General features: G+C 47.9%; 1 protein-coding gene across 1 annotated transcript in view; it reads right to left on the bottom strand.

Moving 5' to 3' along the window:
* The window catches only part of GMPR (guanosine monophosphate reductase), a 39,713-nt gene that overhangs the window by 450 nt on the left and 12,622 nt on the right, over nt 1–26,641 (bottom strand). The window contains exons 5-8 of the mRNA XM_030881369.2: nt 19,057–19,138; nt 15,272–15,378; nt 6,732–6,774; nt 4,422–4,581 (exon numbers count right to left, since the gene is read on the bottom strand). Coding sequence (XP_030737229.2) covers nt 4,422–4,581; nt 6,732–6,774; nt 15,272–15,378; nt 19,057–19,138 — 392 coding nt within the window. The remainder of the gene's footprint in view (nt 1–4,421; nt 4,582–6,731; nt 6,775–15,271; nt 15,379–19,056; nt 19,139–26,641) is intronic.

Here is a 26,641-nt window from a genome sequence, read left to right on the forward strand (position 1 = left end):
GGTTTTTTCTTTCAATCTGGTTCTTTTCCCTTAAGAAGCCGGCCAGAAGGATTCCCAGCCGTAGCCCAAGGCACTCGGGCAGCGACACGCCACCCTCCAACCCCGCGCCCGCATCGGCCTTGCTGCACACGCCACACAGGTCAGGCCAGCATCTCAGAGGAAGGCACTCCTCCTACCCAAGATGCGTGACCTCGCTGCTGGCTGCCCAGAGCCCGTCAGCAACCCTGGAAGAGTCACAGACCCGGACCGTCACCCCGGAGGGCGACGTCCTCCCCAGCAGTGTGCACTACTCCGTCCCCATCGAAAACCGGCCCCGCCTTTCCAGTCTCTGTTCATGTTGTACACACACCTCCAACTGACCCAGAGCCCCAGAATACCTGCGGGACAGCGGAACAGACCTCCTGACCACTGCCCACCAGCGTCTCTCCTGCTTGCTCTCCCTGATCAACAACGGAACAAGCCCAGAGCGTCCCTCCCCAACCCCTGCCAGCTCTCCAGTCAGGGTCAGACAGAGCACCTTCACAGGGGACAAGCCGGAGAGGAGGAGGGAAGGGATGGAGAAAAGGGACAAGTCAAGCACCGCGAGGTGACGTGGAAACTTCTGCTAGTAAGGTTAGTGGCTCCACTCACACGGCCTGTCTTCCCAGGGCCCTTGTTGGGTGCCCCTGCCCCCAGGCCCCAGCTCACCACCCTGCGTCTGCACAAATCACTATGCCTGTTGTCCCGGGCGTGGCGCGGGGCTCCTGAAAGGTGGAACCAGAGCAGAACTAAGGACTTTCTCAGCACCGTAGGCTGCAGGGCTTTGGTTAGCGTCTTCTGAGTTTTCAGGGGGACACTGAGAAATTCAGAAGAGCTGGCACGTGGCACCAACACTAGAGCACATCTGTCCTTGCTGAGTCTAACACTGCTGATTCCACGTCACGTCCCCTTACTGCAAGATGGAGATACAATCCAGACTTGCTTTAGGAGGGACATTACAAGAAGGAGCTCTCCAATCCATGCATCTAAGGGTCAGGCCATCTGGAAATTTTAACGATTAACTAAATTCTGGAACTTTCTTCAGCTGGTCTCTTCAACTGAAAAAGTAGCATCTCTTGATCAAAAAGTTATTACCTAGAATTTCAAAAGCGTAGTAATTCTTGAGCATTGCAATCTACACCTGCGAGACTACCCTCGGGTGAAATCTAGCAACTTAAACCATCCAGCAGACCAAGGGCTGGCCTAGTTAGTGGCTGGTTTACAGCACCAAGTTCACGAAGCCGGCCCCTGGCCACACCCAAGGTGACTGGCGTCACTGCACTCTGTGACCAGAGACCAACACGTGCACGTGTGCCTGAAGTGATGGCCCTTTCATCTTTTAAAAGCGGTTTCCACGGCCTTCCCGAGGCTTACTGGACATCCTCCAGTTCCTCAGCATTGCTTCTTTGCTAAGTGGTGATGGCATCTTTTACAAGTCACTTATCGTTGATGCCCAAGTCTTCTCATCTGTAAAATGAAGGGCTCTGATCTGTCTCCCAAGGACAGCAAGAGAACTAAGTGGGTAATGAGTGGGAAAGAACTAGTAAAGCATAAATAACTGCCTTGATTAAATACAACATCAAAGACGGAGAATCATTCTCAGGAAGACATCAGGTGCTGGGAGGGAGGGAGACAGACAGAGACAGACCTAGAGAGAGAAAACACAGATGCAGCCTACAGGGCTCACGCTGCCTCTGGATTAAGGTACTTCAGCACTTTCCTTCCTTGGCTAAGATTTGAATCCAATTCTGGAACTGAGTCTTGATACTCCCAAATCTTCTGTTTTCTTTTTTGTTTAAACCCTGCTGAAATCACAGGAGAGGATTTTTTTTTTCCCCAGCTCCTTGGCTTCTGTTCACCCTCGAGTCTGGTCTGGCCTTCCCTACCTATCTGCAGGAGTCTTGAGTTTCCATCCTTCTAAGGACATCCTTCTAAGGATGCAGGGCCTCCTGTCCTATGCACAGCTCGTCATCAGTGCAAACTCTGATGAGAAGGAGTGACAGACTATGGAGCAGGGCGAGACAGTGGGTATATTCTGTCACAACGGTCTTAAAACACACGTGCACACAATTAAAATGCAAGTGGAGCAGATAAGCAGACATGAGCATCCCTTCTGCACAGTAACATAATTAAATGCCTAAAAATACTGCCTGTGTCAACTGCTTGAGCCCAGAGGCAGAGAAGAGTCCTGTGGGAGCCACTGCAGGTGACACACAGCACTCTTCCCAAAAGGCCTGACCTCTGTGAGGTGGTCTCGCCCACCCCTGTATCATATGCAGTGGGAGACCCATCTTTCTGCCTGCCACTTATAGCCTGACTCCTCTCAGGCTCCACACCAGCTCTATCAGGACAAGGCCTGGAAGTCTGGAGGGTCCCCTCCGGGGCTGGTTGAACAAGAGTCATACCTACTCACACATACCCCTAGTTCCATTTCCAACTTATCCCCAAGTACTTCTGCTCTGCACTGCCTTTCTGGGGCCCCAAACACTGCAAAGCCTGGTTGGATGAAAATTATAGCTACTTTCAAAGAGGCAAGATATGTTTTCTAATCAAAGATGACACAAACAAATGGAAAGATATACCATGTTCTTGGATTGGAAAAATAAATATTGTCAAAATTACTATACTACTCAAGGTAATTTACGTATTCAGTGCAATCCCTATCAAATTACTAATGGCATTTTTCACAGAACTGGGACAAAAAAATCTTAAAATTTGTATGGAGACACAAAATAACCAAAGCAGTCTCGAGAAAGAAAAAGTTGGAGGAATCAGGCTCCCTGACTTCATAGTACGGGCACAAAAATAGAAATATAGATCAATGGAACAGGACAGAAAGCCCAGAATAAACCCACACGCCTATGGTCAGTTAATCTACAACAACGGAGGCAAGACTATACAATCGAGAAAAGACAGCCTCCTCACTAAGTGGTGCTGGGAACTGGACAACTACATGTAAAAAAATGAAATTAGAACATTCTTTAGCACCATACACAAAAATAAAACGGATTAAAGACCTAAATGTAAGACCGGATACCATAAAACTCTTAGAGGAAAACACACGCAGAACACTCTGACATAAATCACAGCAAGATCCTTTCTGACCCACCTCCTAGAGAAATGGAAATAAAAACAAAAATCAACAAATGGGACCTAATGAAACTTAAAAGCTTTTGCACAGCAAAGGAAACCAGAAACAAGATGAAAAGACAACCCTCAGAATGGGAGAAAATATGCAAAATATGTGACCAACAAGGGATTAATCTTCAAAATTTACAAACAGCTCATGTGGCTCAATACTGAAAAAAACAACCCAATCAAAAAATGGGCAGAAGACGTAAACAGACATTTCTCCAAAGAAGACATACAGATGGCCAAGAGGCACATGAAAAGATTCTCGACATTGCTAATTATTAGAGAAATGCAAATCAAAACTACAATGAGGTATTACCTCACACCAGTCAGAATGGCCATCATCAAGAAGTCTACAAACAATAAATGCTGGAGAGGATATGGAAGAAAGGGAACCCTCCTGCACTGTTGGTGGGAATGTACATTGGTACAGCCACTATGGAGTACAGTATGGAGGTTCCTTAAGAAACTAAAAATAGAGCTACCATATGATCAAGCAATCCCACTCCTGGGCATATATCCAGAGGAAAACATGGTTCGAAAGGATACATGCACCCCCAATGTTCATTGTAGCACTGTTTACGATAGCCAAGACATGGAAGCAACCTAAATGTCCATATACTCCATAAAGAAGATGTGGAGTATATATATACAATGGAATATTACTCAACCATTAAAAAGAATGAAATAATGCCATTTGCAACAACATGGATGGACCTAGAGGTTATCATACTAAGTGAAGTAAGACAGAGAAAGACAAATCATATATCATGCAAATCTAAAAAAAAAGAGAATGAACTTATGGTTACCAGGAAGGAAGGGTTGGGGGTAGGGATAGGTTGGGAGTTTGGGATTGACATGTACACACTGCTATATTTAAAACACATAACCAACAAAGACCTACTGTATAGCACAGGGAACGATACTCAATATTTTTTAATAATCTATAAGGAGAAAGAATCTGAAAAAAAATAGATGAATATGTATATATAACTGAATCACTTTGCTGTACACTTGAAACTAACACAACATTGTAAATCAACTGTACTTCAGTAAAAAAAAAAAAAAAAAATTAAGCCATACAGTTATTTCTTTAATTGAACATCTTAATTAAGAAATATGTATGTGTTCTAGCTCCTTCCTGTGGTACTATAATATAAACAGACTCGCAGTCTTTGAGACCCACTTCCACCCCATTTCTGTAAGGAGCCGGGGAACGCAACCTCACTGGTGACGGCGCTGCCCACCCCCACTCCACCCACCCTCCATACCTGTACTCCGCAACCCCTCCTGCGTGTTTCTTCATCGCTGTCTCTGAGCTCATCCCATAGAACAGCTTGAGCTTCTGTCCATTCCTCTCGATCACCTCTCCAGCACACTCAGTGTGGCCCGAAAACATCCCTCCCAGCATGACAAAATCTGCTCCGGCTCCTGCACTCCGAAGTGGGGACGAAAAGAAGCAGCAGAGAAAAGAGCTCAGAGAAAATCGGCTCCGGAAAGATGCAAGTGCTACCAACTCACCCTCCCTCCTCCTGGCTGTGATCAGAGAAAAGCTCAGCCTCCCCACTTGGAAAAAAGTTAAGGGCAGAAGGGCACTGGAAGCTCCAAGCAACAAGTTAGCCTACTGAAGCTTGGGTGGCTAATAACAGTGGACAATCCTTAATGGTTATTGATGACTTCCTATCTATGACCACCTTCCACAGGTCTAACTCTCTGAAAATCAAAGAAACACTAATAATTGGGCAGCACCTCAGCATGTTGTCCAATCTCATACGTAATACAGTAACTCCTCTGCCATGTCCCCATCAGGCATCTGGTCTACCTGAAGCTCTCAGCACTCTCACACAGTGTAGATATGAAGGGACCTCAGAACAGACAGAACCTCCTGCACTAGAGCTTGGGTGTGAAGGAGAGAAACCTGTAAGTATGCACGTCATACACATACACACACACACATGTGTATACATCCTGTAAAACTCTACCCGCACCTCTGTTGTGATAAACATTTGACTTCCAGAGTAAACAATACCCCATATTAATCACCAAATGACATGAAACTTCCAGGATAGGTACACAGGAGACTGGGGTGTTGAAACTGCCTTCGTAGGTTACGTTGGATCAGGACCACGGATAGTTGGAACGGGGTGGGGCTAACTCACTGCTGTGTCCTCAGTGTTTATTATAGCACATGGCACATGGGAGATGGGCAGTAACTAGTTGTTAGGAAAGTGAAAGGCACACGTGGAAGAAACAGAAACAGTCACTATTCCCCACCCTCAGCGAGTCCTACTGAGGGTTTATATTCAGAATAGGAGGACATCAGCGTACAGATGCTGTTAAGTAATCACGATGAAGGACAAGGAGAAGCAAACACAGGATCCTCTGAAACGTGACCTTGACTGCTTCCATCTGGTCACTTAAATATTTACAAGAGGACTTTGGGGCGTGTATCAGGTGTTCCAGTCCCTTCCGTCCAGCATTACGGAAGGCAGGGGCTACAGGGCTGGCCCCTGGGCCTGGCAATCAGGCAACCAAGGCCCAGGACCTCTCTACTTGGCAGCAAGCTTTGCAGACTCTTCCCTGCAGGGTCCCTAACACGACTGCCGGCTCCTTGACCGCCCCCCTGCCGTGATTATAAGGGGGCAGAGGACAACTGGTGTCTGGCCAGGCCTCCCAAAAACCACAACCCCAGGGGCAGATGTAAACAGCAGGAACACAGAGCACAGATCCACTCAAACAATGCTTTGAAGTGGCTTCCAATTATTTTCCTTTCTGAACACTCTCGTGCCCCTTCCTAACCAGCATTTTGCCCCGACCTGGTCCCTCTCCCTCCACAGGCGTGGCTGCATTTCCTGGGGGAGCGCGGGGAGGGAAAGCTGCCGGAGTGGGAGTCCAAACACCACTTGGGCAGGGTGCACCGTGTGCCCTATCACAAGGGAGCCCGAGACAGAACACCCATCAGTAATAAGTATACGCAGCACAAAAATCAACAGTAGAGATGTCCCTGCCAGCACACATGGCCTCACCTCACAGGTGGGGTTCCCCAGCTGTGCGGCAGCTCAGAGCACAGCACGCAGAGATGCTGGACCTCCCAGTGCCTCCCCAAGAAAACACCTGGCTGGGGCGCCGTGGCCCAGCCCTGCGGGGTCACAGCCAGACGCTGCCGCCCCTGGTGCGACACAGACTCCTCAGCCTGTGGTGAGGAACTGCATCTAGGGCTCCCGTCCCTCCCTCAGGAGTCCCCCACGTTAGGCTCCGAAGACCCCCTCGCTGAAGTTTCGGTGTCTCAGACCCGATACAGTCCTCTTCCTCGGGTACCCTGAGCCTTCCCAGTGGTGATTTCTGGGCTATGACTTCACCCACTCCTGGCCCACAGGGCAACACCCCTCCATCTATCCCTGGGCACTCGGCCTGCTCTGCCACCAACCGGAACCAAACTGATGCCAGGATCTGGGCCAATCAGGGGCTGAAATCGGCGGAGAGGAAACTCAGGATTGGCCCTGAACTTCCTAACGTGTCTGCCACCTCCTTCCGGCACCCCTGCAGGGAGCTCCCTCCCCTCCCCCTCTGTGGCCTCTTACCAAAGGCTTTGGCGACATCTCCTGGACACGTGCAGCCTCCATCCTTCAAAAAGGAAAAAGCAAAGAGAGGCTGTCAGTGGGAGCCTGGCCGGCCGTCCCCCTCCCCTGGGGGCACTCGATGGCATCTGCTGGTCCAGCCCCCTCCTCCCACCCCTGCCTGCAGCCAAGCACACAACCCTCAGGGCCAAGGCCCGACGCTCCCCTCACCACCGCACCTTCTGGTCCCCAGGCCCCGTCAGTCCGGTCTCAGGTCTGCACACCCACTGCCTGTCCCCCTCCCCACCCCGATCCCGGGCACCTGCACCCCTCCTGGGATGCAGAAGCAGGAACTGCTGAGCGGGCAGGGCGCAGGGGCTGGACCTCATCCTCTGCCAGCCCGTGCTCAACACGCCTGGCCACTGGCCAGCCACATAACCATCATTCAGTGGCATCGTTCCCCCGCTGCTCGGTGTGAAGTGACGTTTATTCAGCACAAAAGCGGAAGTACTTTATGAGCCAGAGAGGACACTGAATTCGCTCCTTTATACTTCCAGCCACTCCACGTGTCTCTTAGTCACCTTCCTGTACGGTATCCAGTTACCTCCAAGTCAAACATGCATTCCTGACACCCACTGGACCCACACAGGACCCTACACTGGTTCAGTGCCTGGTAGAGTTGCCCGACACCTTGGGCTGCCCGGCACGGTTTGGCCGTGGGGCTTATGTTTCAACACCAGGGACCCAGTACAAAGGTACTAGGACACAGACCCATTGTGTTTTCTTACAAGCACAAGAGGCACAAAATAACCAGGCTGCTTACCTCCTATTGGCAATGTGGCCCGTGTGAGGTCCGAGGAGGAAAAGGCCAGAGAGGTGGCCTGGGGTAGCAGCCTGCCCAGCAGGGAGAGGCAAGAAGCAGAGGCACCGGAAGCCGGGGCAGTGCTCGGGGCCGGCGTGACGTGTCAGAGCCCAGAACGGGTCTCGGAGGGAAGTGCCTGTCCCCAGGAGGGGGGACACACTTTGGGAAGGACACAGAAGACCCAGGCCACCCGGGCTACCTTGTGTGATGATGGCAGGAAGGTGCGTGCGGCCCTGGAGTTGGAGGGCGTCTCCGTGGAACTGGGACAAACCACTTTACAAATAGCATCTCCAGCTGAGGACGTGGGTCTCTGTGACTCAATCCTTCTTTTCCGATATGCTTTTAGCCCTGTCCCTCCGGGAGCTAGACCTCAAAATACTGCTTCCTTGCTTCTTTGCAATTCTGATCAAAAAGCAGGTGTGAAGGCTCAATCTCTGGCTTTTATGAATATTTACTGATGGCAATTATCTCCTCCTTGATCAAGTACATTATTCACCTGTGGCTTCCCTGACCCTGGAGGGCCACGGGTTCATGAGCAATTGTTTCAGAGGCAGAGTCTCTCCACAGAAGGTACCTGGCCAAGGCCCTTCACGTGAAGGCAGTCAAGGCTCTGTGGATCCTGCTGGTGCTTCAAATCTCCAGCATATTTACTTTCTCTTTCAAAGGTGCAACCCCTCCATGCCCTTCACTTGACCTGCCATTATTTTTAAAGTGCTTTATCTTTTTATCTAAACCAGTTCTTCACAATAGGGTTTCAAACTTGTAACCTCAAAAGATTAAATAAACTCATGCTCCCAATAAAAAGGTCCCTAACATGATCTGACTTTAAGAAAAGTGTCCTCGGGGCTTCCCTGGTGGCGCAGTGGTTGGGAGTCCGCCTGCCGATGCAGGGGGCGCGGGTTCGTGCCACAGAGCGGCTGGGCCCGTGGGCTGTGGCCGCTGGGCCTGCGCGTCCGGAGCCTGTGCTCCGCAACGGGAGAGGCCACAACAGTGAGAGGCCCACGTGCCGCAAAAGAAAAAAAAAAAAAGTTACTCACGTGCACACACACGCACAAAAGTGTGTCCTTAAGTCTTTTGCTCACTCACTAGTGAGTGATTAGCTCGTGACTACTAGGGTGGTTCGTGCTGGCTTCTGAAAATGCCACACTCATGTAGTCAGCGATGAGGCCTGACTCAGAAAGTCTGTGCTCTTGGGGCCCCAAGAAAATGAGGTCTTCTCCCAGGATGGGCCAAAATGTCCACAGTTAATAGGACTTTGTGATGTGCCACAGAGAGGAAGCCATACATAGGGCCTTGTCTGTTCATTGTGCTGTGGTGGGATTTATGAAACATAATGCAGAGCAAACGCGCGGGACTGCAGTTTAACCCAATGCAACCCAACGTCACATAACGCTTTACAGCCAAGGAGTCCTCTCCCTACTACCATTTATAGGTAATTTCCAAAAGTGGTTAAAGCATCCTTTCATGTTCTCAGGAGGCAGAGCAGTATGGGGAAAGCTCTGCAATCAGACACGCTTACTTTCATACACGAACATGTGTAGCTGCACGGAGTTTTTAAAAAACAACATGCAAATATTCCAAGGGTTACTTGTTTTCCAAGAGTGTTAACATATTTTAGTAGAAAAGTCAGCATGCAGTGGGCAGAGGGAATGGGAATCAAGCACCGGCTACGAACAAGGGATCGTTACAAACTTCATTTTTCTACTCAAACACCACGAGAACCTGAAGCTGATATTTTATAGGTGGGGAAAGACAAACAGGGAGACTCAGAAAGGTTGAGTGACTTGCCCAAGGTCACACAGCTATACTAATGGAAGAACGAGACTAGAACCCTACTTAAGAGTAAACTCTGAAAACGTCTAGCAGCATACATATAAAAACATTAGCAGTGGTTATCTTAAGATGGCATTTCTGTAGAAGCAAAAATAAAGAAACGGGACCTAATCAAACTTGTAAGCTTTTGCACAGCAAACGAAACCATAAACAAAACAAAAAGACAACCTACGGACTGGGAAAGGATATTTGCAAATGATGCAACCAACAAAGGCTTAATTTTCAAAATATACAAACAGCTCATACAACTCCATAACAAAAAAACAAACACCCCAATCAAAAAAATGGGCAAAAGACCTAAATAAACATTTCTCCAAAGACATACAGATGGCCAACAGGCACATGAAAAGATGCTCATCATCGCTAATTATTAGAGGAATCCAAATCAAAACTACAGTGAGGGGCTTCCCTGGTGGCGCAGTGGTTGAGAGTCCGCCTGCCGATGCAGGGGACGCGGGTTCATGCCCCGGTTTGGGAAGATCCCACATGCTGCGGAGCGGCTGGGCCCGTGAGCCATGGCCGCTGAGCCTGCGCGTCCGGAGCCTGTGCTCCGCAACGGGAGAGGCCACAACAGTGAGAGGCCTGCATACCGCAAAAACAAACAAACAAAAACAAAAAAAAACTACAGTGAGGTATCACCTCACACAGGTCAGAATGGCCACCATCAAAAAGTCTACAAATAACGAATGCTGGAGAGGGTGTGGAGGAAAGGGAACCCTCCTACACTGCTGGTGGGAATGTAAATTGGTGCAGCCACTGTAGAAAACACTATGGCAGTTCCTTTAAAAACTAAAAATAGAGTTACCATATGGTCCAGAAATTCCACTCCTGGGCATATATGCAGACAAAACTCTAATTTGAAAAGATACATTCACCCCTATGTTCACAGCAGCACTATTCACAATAGCCAAGACATGGAAACAACCTAAATGTCCATCGACACATGAATGGATAAAAAAGATGTGGTACACATACACAATGGAATACTCCTCAGCCATAAAAAAGAATGAAACAATGCCATTCTCAGCAACATGGATGGACCTAGAGATTATCATACTAAGTGAAGTAAGTCAGAAAGAGAAAGACAAATACCATATGATATGACTTATATGTGGAATCTAAAATATGCCACAAATGAACTTATCTATGAAACAGACTCACAGATACAGAGACCAGACTTATGGTTGCCAAGAAGGAGGGGGATGAAGAGTTTGGGATTAATTAGCAGATGCAAACTATTATGTATAAATGGATAAACAAGGTCCTACTGTACAGCACAGGAAACTATATCCAACATCCTGTGATAAACCATAATAGAAAAGAATATGAAAAAGAATATATATATGTATAACTGAATCACATTGCTATACAGCAGAAATTAACACAACATTGTAAATCAACTATACTTTAGTAAAATAAAGTTTTTGAAAAAGATGGCATTTCCAGTAATCTTAATTTCCTTTATATTTCTAACTTTTTCTAGGCTAAACCTTTTTGGTTGGGGAATTCTTCAAGCCTCAAAATAAATTATTTGAATGACTTTGTTTAGGCCTTTCCAAATAATGGTCTAACCGTTTCCTAAACAACTACATTAAATCAACAAAATAAGAAATTTGCCAATCAATCTTTCCTTCTTTGCAGAGGGTCAGTGAGTGGATGAGAGCCCTACTGACTGGGTGTAGACAAGGAGGGGGTCAGGGGTAACTTTGGATCAGCTTGACCTCTATCATTCCCTCCTCAAACTAGAGAAGCACGCTCTCTAGGTCTTTATCAAATGCACTGGTTAAAATTTTGGCCTTGAGTCAAGAGACAATAGTGATCCCAGCCAACCTCATCACAGGACCTTTTTTTAGGTCCTGTGAAGCACTACAAAGTCCAAGCCATTCTGGGTATCAGTGGACAATGAACTCATCTGGTTGTTCCAATCCCTCCCCTTCCTAAGGGTTCACTGGGTTCTGACTCTGATCCCTTCACTTGAAGACATTCTTGGGGACCCTGCGGGGAAAAGGTGAGCTATAAGCACAGGTTAAGCTGAAGTCCCCCAAAGCAGTGTGATGGGAAAGGAGCAGACCCGGGATGCTGGGCCAACCCCTGCATTCTTGGTGACTTCAGCTAGCCCTTCACCCTCGGAGTCTCCACACTTTCTAAATGAGGGTGGTCAAGGGAAGGAGTGGAACACGGGAGATGAACAGACCTCGGTTTGAGAGCTGGCTCTGCCCCCCACCAGCTGTGTGATGCTGAACAAGTTACTTTAGGTCTCAAAGCTTCAGTCTCCTCACTGGATGTGACAGTTAATTTTAGGCATCAACTGGGCCATGGAGTGACATTTGGTCAAAAAATTGTCCTGGATGTTTCTGTGAGGGTGTTTTGGGGATGACAGTAACACCTGAATCAGCAGACTGAGTAAAGCAGATTGCCCTCCCTAATGTGGGTGGGCCTCACCTAATCACCTGAAGGTTTGAATAGAACAAAAAGGCTGAGATTTCCCCAAGTGAGAGAATTCTTCCTGACTGACTGCCTTAGAACTGGGACCCTGGACGCTGACTCCAACAGAAACACTGGCTCTCTCTGGTTCTCAGGCCTTCAGACTCAGACTGGAATCACACCATCGGCTCTCCTAGGTCTCCAGCTTGCCAACCCACCTGCAGATCTTGAGACTTCTCAGCCCCATCATTGCATGAACCAATTCCTTATAATAAATCTGTATCTACACACACGCACACACACACCCTATTGGTTCTGTTTCTCTAGAGAACCCTAATACACCTGTCCAACGAAGAGAACAGCTACCTAATACCTAGATTGTTCCAAGGATTAGAGATTATAGGTGTACCGTGCCCAAAAGACAGCAGCTGCTCAATACGTGTCAGCCATTACTTCCTCTAATGCTGTTCCCACCTTTAAAATGCTCTCCTTTGTGTCATGTCCCTAGCAGATGACAAGACAAAATGAACTGGTCACACCTTAATCTTCACCTACCCAGGAGGTGTCCTGGATTTCTCAGTCCTCTGCCTCTCAGAAGCCCACGTGGACCACAGTTCACGTCCAGCCTCTTGGGTGTAACCGACCCCCTGCTGTGGCTTCCTTCTGAACTTCAGTAGCACAGACATGCTAATTCAGCAACAGAAGTGTAAAATGAGACAGCTGGAAGGAAACTGGACAAAGTGGCAGGATCCTAACAGTTGATGGGTTTCCAGTGGATTTAGGACTCTTGGCAAGTGGGAGAAACCTGCTTGTGAAACTCCATTAGACAAAGGGACAGTGAGAAAAACAGCTGCTTTGAACCCCAAGACACTCAGCTGCTGGTCAGAAGGAATGAACTGACGTCAAGGGTGCAGAACCTATATAAGTCTGTGAACTCACGGGGTCTGCACTACAGATTGAACTTCTAACCCCATCTAGGAAAGCTCTGGCCATCAATGGAAAAATAAGAACCCTGGAGCATCCGTATCACCAGCCTGGGCTGTCACTGTTCCTGAGAAATTCACAGAAGCTGTTCCCTGGGTGCCAGCAGACAGAGCTCTGGCTCTGGTACACGGACCCGACCTGTGTGTACCGACCCTCGACTCTAGAAGCCAGTGGTTCTCAAATTTGGGAGCACATCTGAAGTACCTAGAGGGCTTCTTAAAAGATTCCTGGGCCTCACCTTCAGGGTTTGATTCAGTAGGTCTGATACGAGGCCCAAGAACTTCTAACAAGTCCTCAGTTGATCATGATACTCCAGGTCTGGGCACACACTTAGAGAACTGCTGACATAAGCTATAAAATGATGGTGGGTAAGGAGATCCCAAGCTGATTTTCAGAGTCACTTGTGGTGCAAGCAGAGCCTCCACCCCTACTCCCCAAATGGTCCTATAAACTAAGCAACTGGGAAATTTCTAGAAAGACACAAGTATGGGATCTCAGAATAAGTTCATAGTAAAACTTCATTAATTTGACCTCCACTGATTCAGAAATGGTGGCCACTCAAGGAAGATATATACGGTCTAAATTGTTATTAAGACACTTGATGGTGAATGGAGACTTATAACTAATTACATATGGTGCTCTGGAGGGCAAACTATGAAGAGTCTAATTCAATAGGATGGGGTCCAGGAATGTCTATGGTGAAAAGTCTCCCTGGTGAATGTCATGCAGCCGGCCCAACACGAGGCTACGGCGAGCATTTGAGAACCATATTGGAGGACGGTGCTGTTTGGTGACTCCAGTGAGTTCAATCAACACACTCTGTAAAGGTAGGATGATGGCTCTATGTCAGCCTTTTACACATGAGTTGTTCAATAAATGGGTTTTAATTTGTTCATTGGAGCAAAAGCTAAAAGGAAAAGATATTAATTGGAAGGTCTTAGAACTCTGTCAGCAGCCAATAAATCTTCGGTCACTTATTCCACCTTCTAGCACACAGTAGATGCTCAATGAATACGTGCTGACTGAATGGATGGATGGATGGAAAGTCTGGATGAAGAACTAGAAGGAGCACAGGAAGTGTGCGCTGGACCACGAGTCAAAGAACTAGATCTTCCTTTTGGTTGTAACAAGGCACGTGCGGGGAAGCAATGGCTGCAGGGCTCCAACGCCATAGTAAGACTCAAATGAGATGGTGTGCACATAGGGATTTTTAAAGAGTATTATACCCTCAAAGCAGGTCCAGAAATCAAACCTCACCAGCTGAAATGCTGAGCCAAAATCAACAAGCGATCATTCCACCAGGATATGTAATTTACTACATCTGGATTTTTACAAAATAATCTGTCAGTTACTTAATGTGGGAGCTCGGCTTAGCAACTGGACCAGTGAAAAGGTCTGAAGATTTAATTTACTCTATTCAGTGTGAGTTCATTGTTACAGCACCACTAAAAATACACCACCACTTCAGAATTTATATATATATATTAAATATACATAACTTAATTATATATAATATACATGTGTGTATGTATCACCCACATAAGTGGAAGCCATAGCTCTGTCCAAGTCCATCCAGTTATATCTGACATGTTCTGTCCTATTCTGAGCATCTCATCTAGAAGGGGAGAGACGTGGTAACTATGTGAATGACGGTCATGTCGATAAAGGTGGAGTAGAATAACAGATAAATGGAGGATTAACTTGACATTCATTCAATCCTTGACATTTAGTGGCTGAGTACTGAGGTGCTGTACTTCCAGAAGCTTCATGATCACTGACTCTGCTTCTGCGCTCATCTCCTTCCCATACGTTTCTCCACCCACAAAAATCTAACTTCTGCCCCCAACATCCTACTCAATCTGCCCTCACTATGGTAACCGGTGACAGCATCTGACACCACTGCAGATGTGATTAGCGAAAATGAGGTCACCCTGGAGTAGAATGGGCCTCTAATCCAAAATGACGGATGTTCTTATAAAAAGGAGAAATTTGGACACAAAGGCAAACATGCACACAGGGAGGACACCACGTAAAAACTGGAGCTCTGGTGCCATAAGCCAAGGGACTACCAGAAGCTTGGGAGGCCCGGAACAGAGCCTTCCCTGGAGGCTTCACGGCCTGCTGACGCCTTAATCTTGGACTTCTGGCCTCCAGGATTGTGAGACAATATATTTCTCTTGTTTGAGCCACCCAGTCTGGGGCACTTTGTTACGGCAGCCCTAGCAAGCTAACACGTGGCCCTCTCACTTTCTCAAAGCTCCCCACGTATCCCCCCGTCATGCTACCCACCACCTCGAGCTGAATCCATAGGGAGTAGGGTCGACTGTCACCAAATGCCGTGACCATGTGCCTGGCTCACTCCCGAGCCCACAGGATGCCAACAAGGTGAAGGGCAGCCAGGGAGCAGGGGCCTTCCCCAGATGCTCCCAGACCCTTCCACCAGCCCCACTTGGACACTTACCGAGATGATGTGCCCCTTCAGGCCGTGGGCCGAGTCTGCGCACTCGATCACAGCACTCAGCTGCGGGTACCCCACTCCCGTCTTGGTGCGGGTGGTACACACGGAACCTGGATGGAGGAAGAGGGAGACCCCCAAAGAGAGATGGTTATGAACGAGCAGAACGGGATACAAAACGAACCTCCATCACCGTCACACAGCCCTGCCCCAATTTTCTGGGCGTGAACTTTCCACAGTGGCGGGAGGGGAGCCATGGGGCTGCCCCACAGCTCAATGGAGGTGGCCACCATCTGGCCTTAGGTCCCTTCAGGGCCTCATCACCGTCATCTGCTATTGTCCAGGACACTCCACCCTACACCTTGTCACTCTCTTCTATGACATCAGCTCCCACTTACTGACCCTCCATCCTTCAACTCCATTCTTTCCCACCTTCCTTCACTTGCCACGCAACCACAAGGGAACTCCAGATGCCTCCCATGACCTTGAGCCTCCCTGACCTTCAACCTTTGTCAAATTACTAACTTCTCTAAGCCTCGGTACCTCGCTTGTAAAATGAAAATAAAAGCACTAACCTCATAGGGCTGTGAGGGAGATTAAATGACAAGAGGAATGAAAATTGCCCAGCCTTGCAATAAGCCCCTGAGAAAAGGGAGCCGCACTCAGGGCATTCCTGCAGCCTCCCTCTGACTCGGCTCTGTCCTCTCCATGCCCCAGCCTCCCGGCCCCCACCCGCTCGTGGCCCATCTCCCACCCAGTCCAGCCAGGACTCTGAGGTCAGCTTCCATTGCAGAACTCACAGCAGCCACCTGGATGCTTTCATCCCCTAGACCTCTGCCCTCCCCAGTCAACTCCAGTCCTGGCTGACTGCCTGCAGGGTATTAGTCCAGGGAGGTCCACTCTGAGTCACGCCAAGAGCACGGGCCTCTCCAGCACAGGGCCCCTTGCTCAAGTCTCCCCCTCCCTCCCAGCAGGCGAGCACCTGCCCCGAGACCACCTGGATCAAGCTCCGGACTGTCTCCCCTGCTCTGCCCGCTCTCTCCTCCTGCCCCTACTCGGCAGGCTCCAGCCACGCTGCCCTTTCAGCTCCTCCCACCTCGGGGATCCTCTGTACAGGGTGTTCTCTCTGTGGAGCGCTCCCCTCTGCACCAACCCCCTGGTCCAGCCAACCCTTTCTCATCTTTCAGGCTTCATCTTAAATGTCACGGCCGCAGGGAAGTTGTTCATCACAGCTCTCATTTCAAAAACAGCATTTAAATCATTATTTGCGTAAGAACCAAGGATCTGTTTTCTCTGCTGGAGGGTAAGCTCCCTGGATATTCAGTGTGGTCAATCCAGTGCTGAGAACAGAGCCCGGAACATAATAAGGGCGCTATAAATAGTCACAGAAAGAATGCGTGAACTGAGAATGAATGAGTCACCCACGTCCCTGTCTCTACGGCTTCACCACTCACTCACTCAGTCCCTCCTGCAGGTCTGGTGGTGTCGCCTCTGGGGTGCCCTGGGGCCAGTGTAAATGCTGGGCGTGAACTCCTCCCTCCCACCGGACCCTCGGGCGAGGCTCCCCACCACCACCAGTGGCTTCTCAGCTTCCCACAGACCTCTCCTGGGGGGAGGGGGGTGTCTTTAGGGACAGAACTGGAGAACCACGGCTACACCCTGAGGCCTGGCTCCAGCAGGGAAACCAGGACTGGGGAGCCACCTTCTCCAGCATCGGGCTGCAGGGCACAACACGGGCCACTCACTACCCTGGGGCCAATGACCTTCTCTCCTGACCAAGGCACCCCTGTCCCAGGCACACACTGTGCGAGGCACAACTGGAGTTGTATAACCTCTGGTTCTGGCTCAGAATTCGCTTTTCTCCTTTCCCACTCATCTGCCAGACCCTCAGCGGAGGGCAGGGGCCCAGCTGCGGTGGCCTGGAGCTCTGTACAGGCGAGGGCCAAGGCGTGGGAGTGGTCTTAAGCCCCAGGTTGAAAGGAGAAACTGGGTACCAGCCCAGAGCAGGGGGTGGGGCGAGGGGTGCATTTTTAATGCTTTTTCCCAAGTGCCAGGAGTTGTTCCATAATGAACCTTTTTTAATCCTGTCATCTAGACAGTACCCAGTGTTTTCATGCTGAAGAATTCGTGAAACGTAAGCATCCCCTCCAATAAATTTACAGAAGCGGCTCCAATACATCAGGCTCAAAGAAAGCCTCTTACTCCCTTCAGTCACGCCTGTTCTAAACAGACAGCCTGGGAGGCACACAGCGACAGTGGAAGGACAATAAATCTTCCGGGCAAAGAGACTGCATGTATAGAGGACGTTTGGGAAGGAAACGAGGGCGGCTGAACGCTCAAGATTACATCAAGAACGGCTCTGAGGGCCGAGAAGACCACTTCCACACCTCAAATCCGGTACAGCACCCACCCAGCACGACGGCAGCTAGGAGACACTCAATTAAACAGGTGACTGGTGCGCGCTCTGCTTTGGGGGAAAAGAGCCTTCCCGGCCTGTTATCAGCCTAGTCGACCCTATTACAAGCCTAATCTATTACAGCCCATTCTAGGCGGGCAGAGCGCCCTGTAAGCAGGAACTAGGCTTTATCCTCTCTGACTTTTCAATAATGACAGACACCCAGTAAAGACGAAAGTGAAAGCTCGGGGCCTTTCACAAGCGTACAGGGCTCCCCCTCCCCAAGAGTCTCTTCATGTCCACCCTAGTTCCTCAAGGCTGACAATGGTGCCAGGTCACAGTACAACGATGTCTTCTGCATCCTGGCAGTGCTTTCTCAAAGACTCTTCTCATACTGGTTTATTATTTGCTTCCTTTTTTGGTAGTGTCTTCCGGGGAGATGATACCTATAAAAAATCTTTGCTACTTTTTATTCCCAAATGAAAATGTGTATCTCAGGACTTCACTGGCAGTCCAGTGGTTAGGGCTCCACACTTCCACTCCACGGGGCATGGCTTCACTCCCTGGTCAGGGAACTAAGAGCCTGCATCCCGCACAGCACGGCCAAAAATGAATACATAAAATATGGGTTTCTTTAAAAAAAAAAAAGTGTATCTCATTCTTTCCTTCTCTTCAGTTTTAGTGTTTGGTTAATAATGGATGTGCAAGGAGGAATTTTACAATGTGACAATGAAAACATTAAAAATATGGAAGCTCATGCTCCCGTCTGGCCAAAGGGCAAGGCCAGCGTCAAGCGGCCCCAAGAGAAAATGGAAGCGCCCAGTATAGGATAGAAAGGTTCCTCCTCGTTCCTCAGTTCAAAATGCCAATGGCAATCCTGGGAGAGAAGGCCCAGGAGGATGCCGCAAAATCTGAGATGGAGATGTACCAGGGGAGGAGCCAGAGATGAGAACCGCCTAAGCCACAGGTCAAGTTCGAACGTGACCTCACAGCTGCATGCCTATTTGCAATGTCTGGGGTCCCTCGAACATTCACATAGACTTGCCCCCACGGATTCTCCACCCTTCACCTTCCTCTTCAAGGTGAATGGGATCATTCGTGAGACCTCATTCTTTTCTTCCCCGTTAATGTTCTGAAACCAAGAGCTCATTCAAACCACATTCAAGTTCATTCAGAACCTCCCCAGAGGCATCAGAAAGCAGCTCAATGAGACTTCTATTCAGGAGCCTCTTCTGATCAGAAGCTCAGTGATAACTTCCAAAAGAAATGTGCTTTAAACTTGAGGATGGATCATTCATGGGGTACCTTCTGGGCATCTCCGGTCCCTCCAAGCCCCAGATCCCAATTCTCGCCCCCCTCCGCCCACAGCCCCTGCTGTGCTCCCAGCAAGTCTTACCTGGTCCAACGCCCACTTTGATTATATCTGCTCCTGAAAGAATAAGCTCTTCCACCATCTCTCCCGTCACCACGTTCCCTGCCTGGGACAGAAAGAACACAGCTCGAGATCATGAACTACTCCTGGTGGAACAAAGATAAGTGATGGAGGAACCCCACATAAGGAGGGGCATGTTCTGAAGCCACCAGGCAGCCGGGGGACAAAAGAGAAAATGGGAGAAAACAATGGACCAATCCCTGAATAGACTTTCAGTCTGAAATTGGTGGGCTAGAGTTTTCTCCAGGTTTCCTTTCTTCTCTTTTAACAAGAACACAGAATTGGACACCCGGGGCTACCTTTGGGTGAGCTGATAGCATGAGGAACTACAGAATTACATGACTTTAGAACTCCAAGAGACCTTAGACTATCTAGGTCAGGGCTTGTTGAACCTATCAGTGATGGACAAAACAAAATCTTCCAGAGAACCTAAATACATAAAATAAGCAATGAAACACTGTCTCTGCTGATTAAAATCTTTATTGTTCACAGTCTGTAAACCCCCTGAGGAACTTCTATGGAACCCAGGATTAGAGAACTACTGGTCACCTCACAGTTGGGAAAATACCTGGGTATCCCACTCTAGGGTTAGTGGTTCCCACTGAGATATGAAAGGGCAGACAAACCCAACAGCACTGGAACGTACATCATTTGCAGAACAACATGAAGCTGTGGTCCTAATAAACACATAAGCCAGGAAGTGGCAGAATCTAAAAACCAGAAGGATGCATCTGGTTTGAAAATAGTGTATGTTCTTTCACCGCAGGAGTCTGGGAACACAAAAATAGCCCTTTTTATTACAACTCACTGCCCTGTGGATCCTTCAGCTGGTACATAGGATACTTGGCAAGATGCCTGTTCAAATTTTCACAACTATGCAAAGTCTTATTTGGGGAAATGCATCCCTAACTTGTGCGACTGATTCTTTGGCATTGAAGCCCCAAGCGTCTTTTCGCTGAATTGATTCCCAGAGGGAATTTCTTTCTCCACCTAGACAAAGTGACTTTTAACTTTGTATAAAAGGATCTTGGAAAAGGACAACGAGGAGGGCTCAAAGCTACTTTAATTCCAACAGCATCTGATAATGGAAAATGACAGCCCAGAAAAAGGACTGGAACACAGGAGAATATAGTACATGATAAAGATGGCCTTACATGTCATTGAGGAAAGAACAGTATTTCAATAGACAGAGCTGGGGAAAGGGATCTTTTGGAAAAAGATACAGATTATTACTCATACTTTTCACCAAAATAAGCTTCAAATGGATTAATGAGTTAAATTAAAAGTTGTCTCCCAGATTTAGAAGAAAACTTTGAATACTTGTAATAAGCATAAAACAAAAATAAATATATATATATAGATCCATCTATATGAAAATTAAAAACCTGTGTACATATAAACACACACACTCATACATATAATCAACAAAACTAATAAGCAACCTGGAGAAAAATATCTGCAATTATGACAAAGAGTCACTAACATTACAAGAGCTCTTCCAAATCTACAAGAAAAATGCTACCACCTCACAGAGTAACTGCCAAAGGACATGAACAAACTAATGAAAGAAATAAAAGTGGCCACAAACAGAGGGAAAGTGTTCAACCTCACTAGTAATCAAACTTAAATGAAGACACCAGCGAGGTACCACTTTTCACTTAAATTATCAATGATTATAAAGACTAAACACTGAAGAGAAAACAGACACTCGTTCTCTGCCGGTAGAATGTCTACTCCAGAACAAGTTTTCCCAGAAAACAATTTGTCCACGTAGAGAAATGCAAATGTATATATATCCTTTGATCCAATAACTTCCAGGATTCTCTCTCAAGGCAGTAATCACAAATGAGATCAAAGATTTAACTACAAAGATGTATTATTTGGGACAGTGCAAACCTGCAAATATAGTCCCCAAAATGGGAATGGTTCGACAATCTATGACCCATCCATGTGATGTTTTCTTTTTTTTTTTTTAATTAATTAATTTATTTATTTATGGCTGTGTTGGGTCTTCGTTTCTGTGCGAGGGCTTTCTCTAGTTGCGGCAAGCAGGGGCCACTCTTCATCGCGGTGCGCGGGCCTCTCACTATCGTGGCCTCTCTTGTTGCGGAGCACAGGCTCCAGACGCGCAGGCTCAGTAATTGTGGCTCACGGGCCCAGTTGCTCCGCAAGCATGTGGGATCTTCCCAAGACCAGGGGTCGAACCCGCGTCCCCTGAATTGGCAGGCAGATTCTCAACCACTGCGCCACCAGGGAAGCCCCATGTGATGTTTTCAAGATTGGTTTGATGCCATGGGAAAATGCTTAAATGCTTTCAGTGTAATGTTAGGGGAAACAGAAAGAAATAGTAAGATCTCAATTTTGTTAGACAAGCATAGGTGTAGATGAAAACATACACCAAAATGCTGACAAATTACGTCTAGATGAAGGAATATTCTGACTGTTATTAATCATTCTTCTTTACAATTTCCTGGATTTGACAGTAGAAATTGTATTACTTTAATAATTGTGATTGATTTTTTTAGGGTGTTTTTCCTTAAGCACAGGACCAGCATGAACTCTGAACCTCAAAAAGAACTTAGTAGGGGACTTCCCTGGTTGCTCAGAGTCCTCCTGCCAACGCAGGGGACACAGGTTCGAACCCTGGCCCGGGAAGATCCCACATGCCGCAGAGCAACTAAGCCTATGCACCACAACTACTGAGCCTGCACTCTAGAGCCCACGAGCCACAACTACTGAAGCCCATGCGCCTACAGCCCGTGCTCCCCAACAAGAGAAGCCACCGCAATGAGAAGCCCGCGCACCGCAACTAACAGTAGCCCCCACTCGCCGCAACTAGAGAAATCCCGCACGCAGCAAAGAAGACCTAACGCAGCCACGAAGACCTAACGCAGCCAAAAATAAATAAATTTTAAAAGAAAAAAAAGAACTTAGGAACCCAAGAAGCAAGATGCCCTCATTCTTCCTCCCTGGTTGACTTGCTAAAAATTCAAAATATATTTTTAAAATAAAATTAAAGTTAATTATAAAAATAAGTTAAAATAAAACACTTAAAAGAAGCTACTCTAAGCTCCCTACAAGGTTTCATTTTCATTGTGGATCCCCCCCCCCCAAACCTGATGCCTCCTACAAACCATTTGGTTTTAAAAGGGCCTACTTTACACCAAATAAATTAATTCAAATCAGCTCAGGATGAACATACCAGGTACAACCGTATGAGGTCAAAGTAGGTTTAAAAGCATGGAGGAAGCTGATGCTATTTTAAGAGCCCAGAAGCTCCCCCAGGTGTCCTCGTGTCCCCTGAACCGCCTGCAGGATCCTGAACCAGTGGTCAGACGCAGTCACGGCAGAGGGCTGAGCCTGGAAAAACCCAGAGTGATTACAAAAGGCTTCCAGCCTGAGGCCCACACAACAAGAATGCAGATGACCAGGAGAGGATGGAGAGTCTCCACTTGCAGGAACAAAATCTGTCTGTTCAAGTTTGAAACCAAGAAGGGCAAAAATAAGGGCAGAAAGGAAAAGACAAATTCAGAAATGAGAGTGGCCAGGGCAGCGCCATCGGGCTCCGGGGAAAGCCCAGCCCGTGGCCCAGGCAGCCTGCAGGCTCCGGGTGGGGGAAGCAGGCAGGGGGTGATTAGCAAGGAGTCAGCTTATCTTGGCTGAAGCAGCTCCTGTGGGCAATGGATACCAGAGGCTCAGAACGTGACATCCGGCTCAGTCATGACCGGGCAGCCAGGACAAAACAGAAGCTACAGACCCTCAGCTGGGCCCCAAAGCAGGCAAGGGGAGATTTCCGCTAGGCAACCCCTCTTCCTGGGGAGGCCAAGCACAGTCCAGGCACCCCTCTGGCTTGTCCATGTCCAAGACAGGTATGAGGGTCCAGGCAAAAGGCATGAAAAGGGACAAAACAAACCTTTCAAGTACTTCTGTAGCATTTTAAAAAGTCGTCTGGACAAGAACCAGCCCCAAGTTCTCCAGCTTTCCTTTAGACCCAGACATCTATAGCAAAATAAGTTCAGAAAGCCCTGGGGTTGAATGATGGCCCTCCCACTCGCCATGAAATTTTAAGAAAATAGCTTCAACTTTAAGTCTGCATATATCCTGCTATAAAGCGGGACTGATCAGACCCACCCATCGTTGTCACTGTAAGGTTTATAAAGGAAGTTCAATAACCATCTCCAGAACTTTTTCATCACCCTAAACTGAAATTTCATACCCATGAAACGATAACTTCTCTACCCACTTTCTACCAGCTCCTCTGAGGCCTTTTGCCAAGAAAAATCCTCTCTGCAGAATGATCTGAGGCAGAGGTCAGCAGGCTAGATCTGGCCTGGGGGCCAACACCTGACAGAAGGTGCTGGAACATTAATGCCAGAGCCTTCTCCCATGCCCACGAAGGTGTCCCTTTACCTACCCATGCAACCAGGGACTAGGAGATGCTACCAGGGCAATAACCACCTTGCACGGCACAAGAAACTGAGTTTACCGTGTGACTCTCAGAGACAAACATCGGCTGAATCTCTGAGGCCTGTCATAGCTTCTGCCGCAGTTTCAGTTCACACTGGTTCCAGAAAGAGGGTGAAAACAAAATCCAGGTAACTCGGCCTGAGAGGGCCCTTGTGCTTCAAGGAGGTACGTTCAGCTGCCCATGGCTGACACCTGTGAGGAACACTGAAGGGCGTCCGCCTCTCGGGAAGAGGCACAGAGCAGGCAGGGCCTCCACAGGGCTCAGAACCTTGTCTGACCATGACAGCTGGAGAAAGAACCCAGGCAGGTGCCTGAGCCGCTGGCCACACATGGAAATGCCAAGGACGTGCCAGTGGCTAGCTGGGGATCGGCCAATGGTGGCTGACTTGACATTCCCCAGGGGAGCAGAGCTAGTCTCATCTGAACAGATTAGGTGTCACGGGCCTATGTCCTCGGGACCAGATCAGAAAGAGCCGCCAGGGACTTCCCTGGCGGTCCAGTGTTTAAGATTTCGCCTTCCAACGCAGGGGGTGTGGGTTCGATCCCTGGTCGGGGAACTAAGATCCCACATGCCTTGAGGCCAAAAAACCAAAACATAAAAACAGAAGCAATATTGTAACAAATTCAATAAGGACTTTAAAAATGGTCCACATCAAAAGAATCTTTAAAAAAAAAAAAAAAAGAGCAAGCCACCAGCACAAAGGTACTTCCCAGACCCAACGTAGGGACCTCTGCATACCAATGAGCCTGAGCTGGCAGGTGGCCTGGCTGCAGCATGGTATAAAGGAGAGATGCCAGGCCCTGGGGACAGGCGCTGGACCCCAGGCCCACCTCGCACTGGCTGCGTGACCCTCAAAACTCTCTCAACCCAAGATGAAGTTTCCCATCAATTTAAAGTACAATAGGTGCCTTTGTCTTACATAGGACGAGTTATTATTAAAAGAGAAGAGCCTGGTCCACGCTAGGGCCTTTTTTCCACAGTACCTGGAATACACCCAAGAACACATCATTCCCTTTCCTCTCTGAAAGCCACCAGGCAAAGGCCCAGAGGACTTGTCACACTCTTCTCACACCCAGCATCTTCACAGGACCCTTTTCTGCCAATGACATTTTCTAAAAATCCCCGCTTCCCCCCTCTCGACCTGTGGCAGTGCTTGCCTTAGGTGAAAGACAAGAAAAAAGGCTCCACATAAATCCAGGATGTGCTGGGCACCAGAAGCAACAAGCCGTCGCCCCTGATGCAGACACCCAGGAATCGCCAGCCTCTACCAACAGCACTTCTGAGCTGCGCTTCCGTTCACTACAGTGTAACCATCACAATACCACTCAGCACCCGTGTTATATACCTTTCAGTTTCCAAACACTAGACAAATGCATCCTCCCAGTGCCTCCCAGAGCCATGAGAGAAATTACCTTCCTAAAAACCAAGGACATAGGAGTACCGGAGGTTTCCAAGTGAATCACAGATCTCAGGGGTCAGTGCAGGCAAAGCACAGCTGAGGAAGAAACACCTACCTCGCCAACCAATGAGGGAAACCAACACGAACAACGAGAACATATTCCCTGGGCAGCCGGCAGGCGCTCCAGAGGCCCCTGCCATTGGTGGCTGCCCGGGCGTCCTTGGGAACTCTGCGTCAATCTCCCCCTCCCTGCCTCACGCCCCACACCCCAGCAACCCCCAGGCCCTGCACTTGCCACTATGCCCTTTCCCTGCCCCGCCAGTCCACACCCTTCCTGCACCGCCTGTCTCCCTGGGGCCTAGTGGAAGGAGGGAGCTTCATCACTAAAGTTAACAAGGACAGAGCATGTTAACAGGTCTCCAGAGCCTGGACTTTGAATTCTGACCAACCTGACCTCAAATCCCAGCTCTGCCGCTCAACGTGGGTATGACCTTGTGAAAATCCCACAGTCAAAGAATCAGGAATTAGGACTCCTCATCTGTGGTAAACTTGGGACAACGGTTCCTACTCTTTACAGAGATGTTGTAAAGAACAAAGGTGAGCCTCCTGAAACACGGGTATTCAGCAAACGGTGTTCCTGTTATCAAAAACACGACAATGCTGGCAGCACCATCATGGGCGGGGGGTGAAATGAATCTTGCTGTTTCCCACCCAGCTCAGACACGGTGCAGCTGGTTGACCTTGGGACAATGCTTGACGCTTTCTTCTCACATGACTGGAAAGCATAAAAATACTTAAAAATTTTTGGAAATCCTTAACAGATGATTCAACTCCATCAGCAGAAATACTAATTCCTGTCTCCCAAATTCCTTAAAATGATGAAATGTGAGGAGAAATTAAATTAAAAATTTGTAAAAGGAAGACACGGAGAACAGACTTGTGGTTGCCCAGGGGGAGGGGGAGGGGGAATTGGGGAGGGTTGGAGTGGGAGTTTGGGATTAGCAGATGCAAACTTTATACACAGAATGGATTAACAACAAGATCCTACTGTATGGCACAGGGAACTATACTCAATGTCCTGTGGTAAACCATAATGGAAAATATGAAAAAGAATATATGTATATATAACTGAATCCCTTTGCTGTACAGCAGAAATTAATACATTGTAAATCAACTATACTTCAATAAAACAAATTTAAAAAAAGAAAAGAAAGAGAAAACTGGGTTCAAAAAAATTTGTAGAAGGAGAGTTAGGTAAATTATCTAGGGGTCAATCAATAATTGCTATGTTAATTAAGACTAGTAAAGACACACAATTACAATATAGATTTTCCAAAAGCCCAAATTTAACCCTGAAGCTTCTAGTTCATTTTTCTGTAAATCTATGTTTCCCAGCAATAAGAGATATACACATTCCAACTAGCAAAGGTGTTAAAAATTAGGAAAATACCCCCCAAAAGGCAGGAAAAGTCAAACATAAAGATGTTAGATAAAACAAGACACCAACTGATTTGCAAATAATTGTTGACTATTCTGAAGTGTTCACATTGTGGATTTCAACTCTTACAGCAGAGTTTTCTACTGGCGAGGAGACTGGGGCAGAGATGACATAAATATGTTCAACAGAAAGCCAGTTATGTTTTCATTTTTAAAAATATACCCTTTGTTAAGCAGTGACACAG

Source organism: Globicephala melas, chromosome 11 (assembly GCF_963455315.2).
Source record: "Globicephala melas chromosome 11, mGloMel1.2, whole genome shotgun sequence".
Classification (NCBI taxonomy): Eukaryota; Metazoa; Chordata; class Mammalia; order Artiodactyla; family Delphinidae; genus Globicephala; species Globicephala melas.